At 41.0% G+C, this 17,062-nt stretch overlaps 2 protein-coding genes across 5 annotated transcripts in view; both read right to left on the reverse strand.

Moving 5' to 3' along the window:
- The window catches only part of LOC135463724 (organic cation transporter protein-like), a 44,773-nt gene extending 41,378 nt beyond the window's left edge, over window positions 1-3,395 (reverse strand). For both annotated transcript variants that reach the window (XM_064741135.1, XM_064741136.1), the window contains exon 1: window positions 2,804-3,395. In XM_064741135.1, the coding sequence (XP_064597205.1) occupies window positions 2,804-3,226 (423 nt within the window). In that variant the 5' untranslated portion in view covers window positions 3,227-3,395. The remainder of the gene's footprint in view (window positions 1-2,803) is intronic.
- An 11,733-nt stretch (window positions 3,396-15,128) lies between these two features.
- LOC135464087 (uncharacterized) overlaps window positions 15,129-17,062 on the reverse strand; it is a 22,331-nt gene continuing 20,397 nt past the window's right edge. For all 3 annotated transcript variants that reach the window (XM_064741576.1, XM_064741575.1, XM_064741577.1), the window contains exons 6-8: window positions 16,447-16,563; window positions 15,911-15,994; window positions 15,129-15,446 (exon numbers count right to left, since the gene is read on the reverse strand). In XM_064741576.1, the coding sequence (XP_064597646.1) occupies window positions 15,402-15,446; window positions 15,911-15,994; window positions 16,447-16,563 (246 nt within the window). In that variant the 3' untranslated portion in view covers window positions 15,129-15,401. The remainder of the gene's footprint in view (window positions 15,447-15,910; window positions 15,995-16,446; window positions 16,564-17,062) is intronic.

Consider the following 17,062-nt stretch of genomic DNA (forward strand, 5'->3'; position numbering starts at 1 on the left):
TCTGGGTCAGTGTGAATGAGGTTTTGGTCACATGGGGGGAGGGAGGGATATAGTAGCCCTGTTATGAGGACTAGAAGCTAGAACTTGATTGGAGCACGTGGACAGGGTTATGGTATTTGAGCCAGAAACAGCTGAGATGAAGTGGCGTGATTAGCACTACAAGGTATGTTGGAAAAATACCGTGGTACATTTGGTATGTTTTGCCCCAGAAACCGTGTAAAACGTGAACTGTTGCAAGATTCCTAAAGGCTACACGAGCGCATTGATTTTCTTTATTATTTAGGCAGTAAATTTGTCAACATACAACATATAAAAAAGCAACCTAGCATGACCACCATTTTTGAGGTGTTTTAACTAGGTGCAAACTGGCAGTGCAGAAATTTACAGTGCATCAACAACCTAACATGCCTGTGTGGCAGTATTACCCAATCAGTGCTCCTTCACTCTTCATTTTGGGGGCATATCCTAATCTTAAAACATCCTCTGCAACAGACCTCACAAGCTAAATGTTTTTATTTTACTTTACTTCAAAACATGGAAACTGATTTAGTGTTGATCAGAATAAAGGAAACAATGGGTTTGCCAAGTGGGCGCTCCAAGTCGATATAACTCATATCGCAAAGGCACGAATGTACGAGTAACCAGGTTACTCTTGTCGCAAAGGCAGGAATGTACGAGTAACCAGGTTACTCTTGTCGCAAAGGCTGGAATGCTCGAGTAACCAGATTGCCCATATCGCAAGTAGGAATGAAGACAGTTTGAACCCGAGCTAATGTATGCAGGAAGTTTTACCAGTATGCAAAGGATGCGAATAAGACAGTGTGATCATTGTTTTTGAGTCGGTTTGCCAATATTTCAGGCATATCGTGAAGAACATTTATTTACTTATTTATTTCGTGTTGAAATATAAAGTCTTGAAACCTTAATGACGGTTACTTGAACCATAACGGTCAGTTTTATGGGCATACTGAGGAAAACGGAGTGACCTTTGGTACGTTACTGACGGGCTTTCTTACGAGTGAAGTGCAGATAAAAACACCATATTGGTGGAATATAAGCTGTCTTCCACTAAAGTAACACTGCGCAAACGACAACGCCAGAATTGACGATCGCTTATGTCCACCAAGGCTTTACGAACAATGATCTGATGGTGCCGAGAAGACTGACCAGATTGTATATCATCCCCATTCATATCGTGAAAGATGTAAAATGCTCTGTTCATCGCTTTTATTTAATGCCTGCAAACACTTCAAACTGACTCAATCTAACGCTACGTGGAAAAACAAATCTGACCTTTACAATTACCTGAGAAACGAAGTATCTTGAAAATAAAATAAGTATTTAGTGTAAGATTCAAAATGGCGGCTCATCACCTAATTGAAAGCTTTTAGTTTCCTTTCATATCGTTAAATCCCGCGTGTGCGGTTGGTACCGGTTTGCTATATATCTTTGTCACACTGACCCATTTTGAACTGTTGTTAGACACTTGATAAATATTGGGTGATCCACGAAGACAGGAAGCTATCAACCCAATTCTTGTGTGCTTTTATACAGCTGTTAAATACTAGTAGCCCTTGTTGCAGTAGTAGCTAGACAAATTGTCTACTCAAAAAAGGCAAACTTCCTAAGTTGTTTTGTTTGTTTAGTCCAGACATTGACATGCAGATCTAGCAGGTGAATCCAGAAGGCCAGGTAGATAGCTACCCCTGACTATAGAAAACCCACGAGGCTTCGATGTCATGGAGCAGATAAAGTTATCTTAACCTGAGATTGCTTTATGGAGTAAACTTGCTCCATACATATAAGTCTTACAAATAAATAAAACAAATCCTATCTAAAAGTTCTGAAACTTCAAATTGTACTGACGTAAGAGGTCGAAAGGATCTCCTGTCTGAAGCAAGTTGCACGCAATGGCGTCATGGCTGTCGTTACTGACTCAGGATTAACCACATGAATGCAGTATTTCTTCATGGACGGACATGAACAAGTTTTTACCGTATGTCTTCTGTCCCTTCTTATTATTATAAAGTGATAAATTTTCTCTGTATACCCTTCTACAGCGCATGCTCCGTGACCTATATTTATGGCGGTGTCCTTTCATAGCAGCCTGGTCAATAACGCTGGCATCGTTAGAATGCTGCATCACTATCGCACAGTGCGGAAGATTACAACGTCAGCAGGCTGATGAGCAGTGTACTTTGCCTAGCGCATCTTCATCAACAGCAGTCCAGAGAAGATATGCACGATTGTTTATAATACACGTTTATGCATGAACTGATTTTACCGATATGTAGTGCACACGCACTGATAAACTGCGATGTGTAACTGCTATCACGTGGACGTCTTCTCCAAAAGCTCAAGGCCTCGCTTTCATTCATCCAGTCTTACAATCTCAACGCCTCATGCCTACGACTTTCACCTCTATTATTGTTTCTTCGCTGGGTCAAGGTACATTTCGGAAGCAGATTTATGGCATTATTTACTGCGGATTACTGCGTTAACCTTTTTTTTACCTTCATCATCTATTGATTTAAACTTTGGATTTGGACATCGCCTAATAACTTTATTAAATAAGCAGACTGATTAATAATCTAATCCAGTCCCTCGCCGTCTCATATGCAGTACGTACGGACTAAAACTAAATTTGTTTGAGCCGAGGTTCGAATCCACGGGTATTTTTTCAGATACCTGGTGAAGTTCAGTGGTTTTCTTCAGGAACTGTGGACAGTTTCTTTCACCAATAAGTCTGCCCGCGGCCATGTGCGTTATAACGCAATTGAGTAAATCCATTAATTAATCTTACCTGAGAAATAATTGTAGACAGGTAATGTGATCTGTCGTAAATCCACGTGTGACACTTCTCTATGCGCAAGTCCGATGAGTTAACCACGTCAGGAAAACGACTACTGTTATAATAGTCTCTGTTCACGAACACAGTTTTGGTACATCGTCCTACAGGGCTACCACCAGCCAGCGACGAACCGTTCGCGTGGAAGGAGAAGTTGTATCCGAAGCCCTTGTAGTCGCCACTCTCCCAGGGTGGTGGGCCGTCGACGCTGTCTTCGTCTGCACACCAGAATTGCATATTACCCCCCAGGAACACCATGGAGAGGTTCTGCCAGGAGCTGGGGAGACCGAGCAGCCCTAATAGGATGTAGAGGGTCACTTGATACCGGCCTAGTTCTCCTATTAGTATCAAGGTTTCATCAAAATTAAAATGCACCATGATGTCGGGTGTTGTTTTTACTGATCTCAGGGGTGAGGAAACAGCTGGTTTTTACCCTTAGCCTCAGTCTCGTTCTGTTTTTGGCGAACTGTCTTCTTGGCTGTGTCGAACAAACAGCTGTTTTGCTGACAGGCAATAAGAAAACTTGGGTCACCGACAGCGCCGGCAATATCGGTCGACTCTAGTTGAAGACAAGGGACTAAAATGCGATCCTAGATTGCGCTGGTTGGATTGTCTAGGCAAAACAGAGGGAAAAGCGATCTGTGTAGGGTGTAGATATATATCTACCCCCTGACCTGTGTGGATAAGTAGATACCAGTGGATTCACTCAGATAGAAGCTGTTCTGATAGTCGTTTAAACATCGCACTATACCGTAACTGGTGGGGGTGGGGGGTGGGGGGACTATGCCAGTTCACAACTATTCAGACGGCACATGGAGTACACAGCAGGCAGGCGTGCATTGCGCTTATTGTCGTATATGGATATAGGGTCACATGAGAGAGTTACGTGACAAAAGAGATTAGGCTGGAAAGTTTTCTGCTCGAATATACCGATGTTCGATTTTGAGAAACCAGGCATATGCTGCCAGGCTATAAAGCTTACGTGATGGAGTAACATTTCGGGAAAGTTACACTTCGGCGTTAAAAAGTGGGGTAAACCAGTTGTATTTTATAATTTATTGGAATCAATCGCACAGCAACTGGAACTAGAGATACTGTAAAATCTCATCTAAAGAGTTGATGGTTCGACCCCGCGACTTGTTTGGCTTTTATAGATGTGTCATCGGAATTTGGTTCACTCGCATGACAAGGTTTCATGCTCTCGCCTGATGGTTTACAAGGTCCAAATGTTACTGGAGGGATTTATTCCTACGACCTCCCACAAAATAAGGGGGTCGTTACACCCCATAAAACCTCTCCACTTTACAAAGATTCTTATTTTCTGCAGTGAGAATAATATAATTAAAGACGTACAGAACAGAGAGAAAAACCAGAGCAACGACCACAGTGTGATAGCTGGCAAATGATCACACGTAACCGGTGAAATACGGCCTCCTATCAATTTACCTCACTTCTGACTATTCATGTAAATGTTGAATCAGTAGTAAATGACATGCCCCTAGCACCATGACTTAGCCAGAATTAGGTAAAAAAATGCAGGGATGTTAATTGCAAATATATTAGACATCACTGGTCTAGAATTACTCAGCACCCTTGTTGGCAAACATGGACAGATCACTGAGAATCTCCGGCCATCTGTGTCATAATTGTATCTAGTTCCGCATAACCCGGAACTACGGGCTATTTACGGATGCGATTTTTATTACATTAACAGGGTACTTTTGTTAACAGTTGTAATCATAGAGCGACCCAGAGACCTAGATTTGTATTCGATCTGGAGTCTATTGAGACTTGAATTGGATGTCGTATGTAGAGTACCCATGGGCCTCTCTTTATCAATGAAAACTAATGACTAATTCGCAATTTATATATTATTTATCGCAGATTCCTTTGGGAACTGATGTTTCAGGAGTTTAAAAATGGATAAGAAATGGAAATGGATCTCGCGATTATCCACTTGGAACGCCCCTTCATGGTCCATGAGTACCATAGGAATGTCGGATTTGACGGTTAGAATCAACATTTACTTACCGACTTACTGATTATAACTGATCGACACACAAACTGGCAGACCAACTGAAAATCAAACTGAGAGACAGAGTGACAGACAAACTGAAAATTGGCAGATAAAGCGACAGAAAAACTGACGGACAATCTGACAGACAAACTAAAGGCCAAACCGACAAACTGACCGACAAATTGAGGGACCAACTGACGAACAAAATGACAGACAAGCTGACAGACAAGCTGACAGACAAGCTTGCAGACAAACTGACGGACAAACTGACAGACCAACTGACAGACCAACTGAACGGCCAACTGACGGAAGAACTAACGGACAAACTAACACAACGAATTATGCAGCTGCATGTAGCAGCTAAAATAGACTAGTATATAAAGGGGTAAAAAATGTACACAATATGCGAAATGTTTTAAGTAAAAAACTCTATTAAACAAAGACCTGATAGCCTGGGGAATTTAGGGTCTTGCTTACAGGTATGTGAATACAAACCACAATTAACTGGTTCTGGTAATTACCGGTACAGGTGTATAACCAAAGCCCCTCAGGCAAAATGTATTTCCCTGATTGACAATTGAACAGGTGCGCGTACAGTTAACAAACAACGTTATAGTTAAACGTTCAAATTGCTCAAAAGTGTACCGATAAAAGCAAAAAATGTAAACAAAAATAGCTCTGGGGTATCTATAACATGCACTCACTGGTATAGACATTGTGACGGTACCATGAATTTTAAACAAATGCCGCTGGTAAGCAGATGTGAAACAAATCATTTTTTATATCAGGTCATCCAGCTCAATCACCGTAAAAAAATTGTGTACTCAAGCAGAGAGAACGGCAACGAACTTAAAAAGTCAGTCACTCAGTCAGTCAGTCAGTCAGTCAGCCGACCTGTATACTTTCAACCAGTTCAACAACTGGCCGAACTGATATTCGTCTGTTGTGGTGCCACGTGACACGTTGTCGAAAGACATCCAGAAACTGCCGAGTGTTCCATAGACGATGCCCAACGTGTCTGGCATATGTTGTAAACCCTGTTCACAGTATGCTTAGCCGATATTGTATTTGCGGAGCAATAATTGTGTCAGGGAAATAGTAATACGGGTCAACGCCTGACCGATTTCCTTCCTACAACCTGTGGTATAATAAGCAGCCCTTTCTTTAACAGGGTCTTGACATTTTGTGCAAACATAACCACGGGATGGCCCGTTATGATAACACGAGAGCGTTAATATTTATGTAGTAAATTTGTCAGCTTCAACCTGAGAAATATATACGGCCTGACTTTCGCGTGGTGCAATGTCATACCACCACATGCAGCTTGCGCTTTTCTCTACAACATATCGAAAACTCAACCTAGCACGACCACCAATTTTTTGAACTGGGGTTGCTGGAAGTGAAGTCATAGCATTTTATTACCTTGGTAACCTCCAGAGGGTAGGAAATAACACTGGCAAAAAAGTTTTCAGTTCTATCAAAAACAGAAAAAATTTCAGATATATTTTAACTTGGTGCAAACTTACAGTGCAGACATTTATATTACAGCAACAACCTATAATGTCTGTATAGCAGTATTACCCAAATCGGTTCTCATTCACTCTCCAGCTCGGAGGCAAATCTTGCACCCAATTGCCTGAATTGCGCATGTGTCAAAACAGACATTCGTATACCAGTCGTCAACCATTATGGACCCTCCGGGTCAATAATCGCAAGACGAGTTTCAAACCACCAAAGACCGAAGATTTATACAATGAGATTTTATTTTATTTGTGTTTAACGATGTATCTAATATGATATAAGGTTTACAGCAGAGAGAGTAACGCCAGAACAGCGACCACAGGGTGATAACTGGCAAATAGTTACACGTAACAGAACAGGGACCACAGGGTGATAACTAGAAAATAGTTACACGTAACAGAGCAGCGACCACAGTGTGATAACTTGGCAAATAGTTACACGTAACAGAACAGCGACCACAGTGTGATAACTTGGCAAATACTTACACGTAACAGAACAGCGACCACAGTGTGATAACTGGCAAATAGTTACACGTAACAGAGCAGCGACCACAGTGTGATAACTGGCAAATAGTTAACGTAACAGAACAGCGACCACAGTGTGATAACTGGCAAATAGTTACACGTAACAGAACAGAGACCACAATGTGATAACTGGCAAATAGTTACACGTAACAGAACAGCGACCACAGAGTGATAACTGGCAAATAGTTACACGTAACCTAACAACTTAAAAAGTATATAAAATAGTTACACGTAACCTAACAACTTAAAAAGTATATAAAGTAAGAAATTAGGACAGATTCATTTAGATAGAAGCAAGTAACAGTTTTCATTGATGTCAGAGTGTATAGTTACTTATTTCATTGGTACCTTAAACAGTACCGGTACTAAAAAATATTTCACTTACACGATGGCAGCCGGTATTATGCTAGGAGTAGTAAATCGGGCAGAGCCTGGGGTGTGTGTATGGGGGGGGGGCGTTATTGAAAGTGAAACGAGAAAGATGCAAGATAGGCATGATAATGTAATCTGAATCCAGATAATGTACCATGCTTTTCTAGCGGTTCAGTTGTTGCATTTGTCTTATGTGCTTTCGTTTCTTATGGTGTCTTCTCAAGCATGCAGAGTGCGACACCATTCAATCACTTTAATCCTGTTTAATATTTAACGTGCCGAGCGAAGCTTGTTAAATGAACAAACCAATCAGGATTCTCTCCCCTGAACTCTTTCAATATTTCATAACATTTCCTGAACTCGGGCTGTTATCCAGTATGACTTGTACATGAGATTTGAAATTCTTATATGAAATGAAAGTTCTCCAACAACAGATTTTCATTGAATCAGATGATGAATTATGACGAAGGAGGAACCAGCAGTTGACACAAGTACCAAACAGTTGAGTGTCATATGGGACAGAATCCCAGTTCAGTGTCACATGGGACAGAATCCCAGTTCAGTGTCATATGGGACAGAGTCCCAGTTCAGTGTCATATGAGACAAAGTCTCACAAAACTCTTGTCTCAAATTATGGTGCCAAAGTTCAGTTGATATATTCTGGCACATAGTCTCTGTGGTCCACTTTTGATATCTCAGACAAGTTCAACTTGTTTTAGACTGGAGCTGGATTCTGAGGTATTGTGAGACTGATGAGTCCCAGAATTTTGGGACTGGGAAAATTCCCAGATTTTTGACACTGTATTCTCGGCTTCCTGAGACTGATTCCCACTAAGTGTCAACTGTCTCTGAATTTTTAAACTGGATCACAAATCATTTTTCCCGATACTGGGACTGCTTCCCAATTCACGGTACAAGAATTTTCCCACTCTTAATAAAATAGCTACTTACTGAGGATGCTTACCAGCAATTTGGTGTCAACTCTCGGCAGATTCCAATGCCATCTGCGAACGCTGAAAAATCAGCCTATTTATCGATTTCCACATTGTGTGGGCGGAGCAATGAGCCAAATCAGGAGACTCTGATTGGTCAGAAAAGCAATTTTTCACCGTTTTTGACCAATGTACAAAAATGGCGGCAACACAAAACTTCTGCTTTCGAGGTTGAACTGAGGACAATAAATGTCACATTTTCTGTGTGAAACAAGAACGAAAATAGAAGGTAAAGGTTTTCCAGATAAGACAATGGCATAGAATTTCGTAATTTCTACATTATCATCACTACATTTCTGAAAAACACTTATAATTATCCCAAATATGTATGAACGCCGATACAGCAACAACAACATAATCACTCGTCCATGAACATATAGACGTAAGTTTAAAACTTCCTACGAGAACGAATAAACGCTATATTGGCAAATATTGACTTCGTAAATTAACTAGTATGCCGTCAGATAACGATCTTAATAAAGCTTCCGTGAAAATTCATTAAAACATGAATATATGAAATTTCCCTGTGTTAAATTTATTTCTTAATTCCTACTTCCTTAAATCCCGCTACATTATCGTATGAGTTTATTAATCAAAGATATGTATCCATCGACGATTTTACTCTACGTCATAAAGCATTGCTGCTGAATCGTCTCAGCTAGCTTGTTATTTTGATATTAGGCATCTCTATTCAAACATATAGTAATAATTTTTGCCGAACATACCAGGCACTAATTACAACCTGTAATCATACTGTGGAAGATCTAGGGTAAGTGTAGTACGTATCTGTGACGCTGTGTTATATGCTAGGTGTAGTACGTATCTGTGGCGCTGTGGTACAGGCTAGGTATAGTACGTATCTGTGACGTTGTGGTATAGGGTAGGTGTAATACGTATCGGTGAAGCTGTGGTTTAGGGTAGATGTAGTACGTATCTGTAACGCTGTGGTATAGGGTAGGTGTAGTACGTATCTGTGAAGCTGTGGTATAGGGTAGGTGTAGTACGTATCTGTGACGCTGTGATACAGGGTAGGTGTAGTACGTATCTGTGAGGCTGTGGTATAGGGTAGGTGTAGTACGTATCTGTGACGCTGTATAGGGTAGGTGTAGTACATATCTGTGACGCTGTGGTTTAGGGTAGGTATAGTACGTATCTGTGAGGCTGTGGTATAGGGTAGGTGTAGCACGTATCTGTGACCCTGTGGTATAAGGTAGGTGTAGTACGTATCTGTGACGCTGTGGTATAGGGTAGGTGTAGCACGTATCTGTGACGCTGTGGTTTAGGGTAAGTGTAGCACGTATCTGTGACCCTGTGGTATAGGGTAGGTGTAGCACGTATCTGTGACGCTGTGGTTTAGGGTAGGTATAGTACGTATCTGTGACCCTGTGGTATAGGGTAGATGTACTACGTATCTGTGACGCTGTGGTTTAGGGTAGGTGTAGTACGTATCTGTGACGCTGTGGTTTAGGGTAAGTGTAGCACGTATCTGTGACGCTGTGGTTTAGGGTAAGTGTAGTACGTATCTGTGACCCTGTGGTACAGGGTAGATGTACTACGTATCTGTGACGCTGTGGTATAGGGTAGGTGTAGTACGTATCTGTGACCCTGTGGTATAGGGTAGATGTAGTACGTATCTGTGACGCTGTGGTTTAGGGTAAGTGTAGCACGTATCTGTGACCCTGTGGTATAGGGTAGATGTAGTACGTATCTGTGACGCTGTGGTTTAGGGTAAGTGTAGCACGTATCTGTGACGCTGTGGTTTAGGGTAGGTGTAGTACGTATCTGTGACCCTGTGGTATAGGGTAGATGTACTACGTATCTGTGACCCTGTGGTATAGGGTAGGTGTAGCACGTATCTGTGACGCTGTGGTTTAGGGTAAGTGTAGCACGTATCTGTGACCCTGTGGTATAGGGTAGGTGTAGTACGTATCTGTGACGCTGTGGTTTAGGGTAAGTGTAGCACGTATCTGTGACGCTGTGGTATAGGGTATATGTAGTACGTATCTGTAACGCTGTGGTATAGGGTAGGTGTAGTACGTATCTGTGACGCTGTGGTTTAGGGTAGGTGTAGTACGTATCTGTGACGCTGTGGTTTAGGGTAAGTGTAGTACGAATCTGTGAGGCTGTGGTATAGGGTAGGTGTAGTACGTATCTGTGACGCTGTGATATAGGGTAGGTGTAGTACGTATCTGTGACGCTGTGATATAGGGTAGGTGTAGTACGTATCTGTGACGCTGTGGTTTAGGGTAAGTGTAGCACGTATCTGTGACGCTGTGGTATAGGGTAGGTGTAGTACGTATCTGTGACGCTGTGCTTTAGGGTAGCTGTAGTACGTATCTGTGACGCTGTGGTATAGGGTAGGTGTAGTACGTATCTGTGAGGCTGTCGTATAGGGTAGGTGTAGTACATATCTGTGACGTTGTGATATAGGGTAGGTGTAGTACGTATCTGTGAGGCTGTGGTATAGGGTAGGTATAGTACGTATCTGTGGTGCTGTATAGGGTAGGTGTAGCACGTATACCTACGTGTGGTGCTGTATAGGGTAGGTGTAGCAGGTATCTGATTTTTATGCTTCGTTTACTGTTATCCTTCCTTCATCCAACGAGTCAGTTTCATGGTTGGAGAAAACCGTTATAGCCGGGGTAAACCACCGACCCTTGGCATGCTACTGGGTGGAGTACAGATATACACACCATGCTGTCGAAAGACAAATGGGCTTCAACGAACGTAAACGGCCCGCAGGATGTGTCATCAGTCTACCAAGGTCCCTGGGACAGTGAGATTTGGAGGAAATTCTGTTGCTACAGGTTGTTCCAAGTTTACGATAGATACATTCCGTTGCTATCGGTTCCCGGGGTGTGATCGTAATCTTGCGTAACGTATATTTCTGTCGGCGGCAAAAGCACCTGGCTGAGATTCGAACTCGCCAATGTAAATGACTCTTTGTCCTTATCGAGCCGTTCTTTCTCAGCCACTATATATTTATACAACCCAAAAGAATCTGGTATGGTAAGGCGGGGAATGCGCCCCAGTGCAGGAAACTGTATGCGATTTACAAAGCACCAAACATGCGCTGAAGCGGTCTATAGGTCATAAAATAGAAAAATGGTGGCCTGCTCCAGTCTCACTGAAATGTCTTTTATTTTTTGCACTAGACACTGTAAAGCGGGGAAAATCAGTGCACCACAAATGTAAGATTTTGAAAAATTCTTGAGCACGACGTTATCCGCAGTCAATTAATACATAACAAATGTAAGTTTCAGCCTGATATCGCCCCTACGCATAGCATGTGACTGCATAGGATTTACGTATGATTTCTCTAAAGTTGCCGCATGTTACGTTACACCATAGCTTAATAATTATCCATTATAATTATAAACATTAATTTAATGTAAGACGGCTTATATCTTTACTCACACAAAAATATTTTTACAAAGAAAGAAAAAGCAACCTCTAAGATTCAACTCTTCCTCGAGGTGTAACCTGTTTTTTTTGTTTTGTTTTGTTTTGTTTTGAAATTATATTTATTTACCGAAGTTCGGAACATACAACGGCTACTGCATCGTTTACATATTAAAACGAGAAAAGGACTAGATGCAAACTAGCAGTACATTATATTAACAAAATAACAAACTATTCCAACACAATCCTCAAATTGTTGTTGTTATTTATATTGACAAAGGGTTTAAACTTGACGTATCATCAAAAGAACAGATCCTGCCGGTGTGTAAAACACAGGTGTGCCATTTTCACTTCTGACTCTACCATAGCTTTGAAGAGAGAAACAACGCTGATGTGTTTTCCATGGTACATAAGCAGAGTAAGTCGTTTGTATATGTTAAGCCGTGCCAGACTGCATACAATGTTTATAAAAAAAACACAGTTAACATTAGAGAGCATTTTGGCGTGTTATTACTAAGCAACCATATCTTCCATGGCCGTGCATCTTTTATGAGTGCATCGATTAAGTTTTATACCTCTGATTTAAAAATTTACAGAATTGTGTTGAATTCTGTTCGTCTTAATGTTTGGTGGTGTCTTCCAATCGCTGTGTGGCATCGTTCTATCGCTTCGTTACATCGTATCTTCGCTTCGTGTCATCGTATCATCGCTTCGTGCCATCGTCTTTTTATTATTTTTAATAATAAATATTAAACAAAAAATTGAAAGAAACTACTTATGCCTAGGATTTTTAACCGCGTTTGAACTTGGAGGTCTCTATTGTCTTATCGGCTAAGTTGTTAAAGGCGTATCTTGTTAGAGACCACAATTAAGAAGGAATGTTTGAAGAAAGGATTTAGTAAGAAAAAAAAACTTAAGTATTTCAACGTATGTCAGCTTACAGCGGTTAGCAATACTAAAAACATGCTCATTTCAAGTTTAAATCTGCAGAATTTGAGTTTTATGCATGTGCCCAAAATCTAGCTGACACTATCAGATAAGTACAGGTCGTGGCGCTGTGAGTGACCCATGGATTACTGATTCTGACCCCTTCAGAAACTTCAGAGACCTCATGACCTCGTGACCTCTATCCCGATGACCACGTGACCTTTCCTTCAGCAAACTAGTTCGTACCGGTGGAAATAGCTGGACCTCGATCTCTGGGTTTAGTAATCCCTTAGTTTACTGCATGATCGTGTCTATAAGATATCAGACCACTCGACCTTTTAGAGGAAGAGAACAGTGCTTAAGGTTATAGATAACATTTAGTTTAACTCATGTATACTCAACAAAAATATAAACGCACGAAACAAGTGTATATCGTTTTCTCTTAGTATTAAATAACGTGTGAACTCTACAGAGTGATGGGTAATCACAGTGCACGCTCTCGGCGATGCCAATGGTGGACACACTCGTTAGCGAGTGCTGTGAGCTGTGGTTACCCACCACTCTGTTTTCACGCTGCCATAGCTCCTGGATATAGCTCTAAAATATGAAAATATGATGGAAATTTCAGCCACGTTTGATAATGTATAATTGCCCTAATTTTTATCAACCGAAAGTTCCATCAGATTTTCATATTTTAGAGCAATAATCCAGGAGCCATGGCAGTGTGAAAACAGAGTGGTCGGTAATCACAGTTCACTTCACTCAGTAATGACTGTGCCCACCCTTAACATCATGAAGAGCGTAAACTGTGATTACCGACCGGTCTGTGGAGTTCACACGTTATTTAATACTGAGAGGAAAACAATATAAAATTGCTTCGTGCGTTTATATTTTTGTTGAGTATATCTATGTGCTTCACGGACAATTTTGGCTTCCTAATTATAAGATGGGCGTGACATAATCATTAGCAATCATAAACAGACAGATAATGATAATCTACTCTTTGAAAACACTTTACTGACAATCAATGAGTGGAACTGAAAGGTTGCCATTATTACAGGAACTCAGGTTTATCAAACCACAGGTCGACAAACCACAGAAGAAATACTGCCTGGAGCGGAATTAGTAGTTACCGATCACTAATGTTATTTGTATCCAGATGTTTTGCCTTTTTAGCCCGTAACGCGACAACACAATGACACCTGTTATTTTATGTTTCAGTCCTGTAAATGGACACTTTCTGTGTCATTCAGAATGATTTAATAGCCCAAACAAAACTAAATATATGAACTGCGAGAAACACTATTTAATAAAGACAGGAAACATCACAGTGAAACACAGTACACAGCACAATCATGACCTGTTTCTGTTGAGAATCAATAACGCTTTAGATAATACACTAGTCACCTTGCAGCTGACTGCTCTCAATGCTGACATGCGCATAGTGGTGCCTCATTAGAACACCATGCCGGAAGACACCAGACACGATATTCTATGTCATTCATATCACAGGGTACGGACGCCTTGCCGAAAGATACATGCATCGTCTGGGCAGATTCTACAAACACAATTCTGACTTACGTCCAAATTTAAAACCATGCCACAATGTTTAGTTTTTTTTGGTAATTTATTTATTTATTTATTTGATTAGAGTTTTACGCCATACTCAAGAATTTTTTAACTTATACGAAGGCGGTCAGCATTATGGTGGGAGGAAACCGGACAGAGCCCGGGGGAATCCCACGACCATCCACAGGTTGTGGGCAGACCTTCCCACTTACGGCCGGAGAGGAAGCCAGCATGAGCTGGACAAACTCACCGTGACCGCATTGGTGAGAGGCTTTTAGGCCATCACGCTGCGCTAGCACACTAACCAACTGAGCCACACAGGCCCCTTTTTTTGGTAATGGAACTTGAAACGTTAACACAGTTGTCTTAAGATGACACTGATAGGATGGTCAAAATTTTCATCCTCAGGGCCTAAAAACGAGCCAAAAAGTAGTATTTTAAGTTAAGATTGGCTTTGTGGACTCGACCCCTTTCACGTAGGGTGGACATCAATCCAGGTAAGTGTCAAGATTGCGCATTTTTGCCGTCCGAAAAATGATCAAACTTAGGACTGAGTTATTTGAGCTCTGGCTATAAACGAAATAGACTTTATGCTATCGTTGTACGTATTGTCATCTAAACAAATATCATCATACAATTCATCTATCTACATCAACATACTATACATTCATTTCCCCTTACTCCATATACACACACATCTGCATGTTGATAAGTAAATGTGAGCTAAAAATAACGATTGCACAAATTTAAGAAAGAAACGGAACATGATTCAGTGATATTTGATGAAAATATGCTTCAGGCCTACAGGTCACACTGTAAAAGTTCACGCGACCAGATATACTAGTATAGGTAAATGAACATGACATTAGCGGTCAATGAAAGCATCAACGATCTAATCGTGCATTTCTCTCACGTTTCCTAATTTAAGAAGAACTCTAAAATATCCTATCATGAGGTAAAAACTTGAAGATGAAAGCCATTTTGACGGGGTTTTGTGTTCAAATACTAAGCGCATACTTTACAGTGTATCAGTCAAAATACAATGTTAATAGGTCAAAACGACACCAGTGAATCCAGTTCTCAATAACGTCTCAGTGGGTGCTATTAAGAGCATTTCCGCGGTCCACGGGTAATATATGGCTGCCGCATTTGTGATCGGGGTGTTTGAACTTCATCTAGTTTTGGCTTGAGACCAAATGTTTTTCACAATGGAATTCTTCTATCTTGTATCACGTTGCTGAGAACAGGCAAAGGGCGTTGAGCAATGCTGGAATCTGAAAGCGAAAGTGAAAGGAATTTCAACAAAGAAAGCAGACCGGATGCTCATGTCCATGTCAATACAGATTTATTGAACGCTGGCTTACTACTCAGATAGTAGTCCAGCAAAGCTCATTTTACTGAGAAGTAACTACAGAAAAATAAATGATAACAAATTGCTACGCATTTAAGAAGCACATAATGTTTCACGTAAAATATTCCTGAGTAGGGCGTACGACCTTCCCATGTACGACAGGAGAAGAAGCCAGCATGAACTGGACTTGAACCTTTGGGAGACAAGGTAACACACAAGACTTTGTCTTACCTGAGTTAACATAAACGACAGTAACAAGGTAACACACAAGACTCTGTCTTACCTGGGTTAACATAAACGACAGTGACAGGGTAACACACAAGGCTTTGTCTTACCTGAGTTAACATACACGACAGTGACAAGGTAACACACAAGGCTTTGTCTTACCTGAGTTAACATACACGACACTGACAAGGCTACTACAAGAAGGTAAAACACATTGGCTTTTTTCAACAAGTCTTCACGACAACCCTGCAAAGACAAAACAAGAAACAGTGGTGGTTAACACAAGAGTTGATATAACTGGTTTACGAGTTTGTTTCACAGCGCCATGCAAAGTCCAAAATATTCATCTTCTCCACAAAACAAAACATTTGAAGTTGGATTCTCAAACTTTGATGTTTCCTCCTACCACAGGGTTTAAACCAAATTAACAAACATATTGTTTGTATTGTTTGTAAACGTATTGCAATTCAAACTTTGCGCAAGTGCATAAAATAGAATAACGAGTTTGCCCTCAAAGAGAAAGAAAATGTCCTGTTCTGCTATAAAGAAATTAATGAAAAAAAAAAAAAACAAACAAACACTTTGGATGATCATATTTCTAATTAATTTGTCAAAGCCTTTGATATGAAGCTTGCATAATTTTTATGCCAACGTCACCCTTTAAAGGGCTATGTTTTAATGAGAACAGGCTGTCTTACCATATCTGCCGTTTCACAGGAACCCGGAAGTGGGAATGTAGCATTAGGCCAGGATGTGAAGTTTAAACTGTTCGGGCCCCGGATCTCAACGGGATCGTAAAGGCCGCAACATTTCGACTGAAATCATGAGTTTATTTATTTATTTGATTATTATTTCGTAAAACACCAATCAAATAATAGGTAAATAATTGTCATTTAACACCACACTCAGGAATTTTTTCCCTTAAGCCACACGTGTTCGTAGGTTAAAGCATGAAAGAGTTTTATCCACGACTCTACATGCACTGATGCTTTGGGCAAATTGGCTTAACTCAGCGGTTGTAAATTTTCAGAAAAATGCCACATACATATAACGCGTTGTTCTACTGAGAAGTCTAAAATTTCTTTTTCTCCTATTGGCAGTAGGAGAAGATTTTTGTCTGGGTGAAACTAACGATATATTGAGAGTAACCGTATTGGCCCCAGGGTGTCCAGGGTGACCATGTTGGCGCGAGGGCGCTCAAGGTAGCCGTGTTGGCCCCAGGGTGCCCATGGTAACTGTGTTGGCCCCAGGATGCCCGCATTGACTTTAGGGTGACCGTGTTGGCCCCAGGATGCCCGCATTGGCTTTTAGGGT

The sequence above is a fragment of the Liolophura sinensis genome, chromosome 3 (assembly GCF_032854445.1).
Source record: "Liolophura sinensis isolate JHLJ2023 chromosome 3, CUHK_Ljap_v2, whole genome shotgun sequence".
Lineage (NCBI taxonomy): Eukaryota > Metazoa > Mollusca > Polyplacophora > Chitonida > Chitonidae > Liolophura > Liolophura sinensis.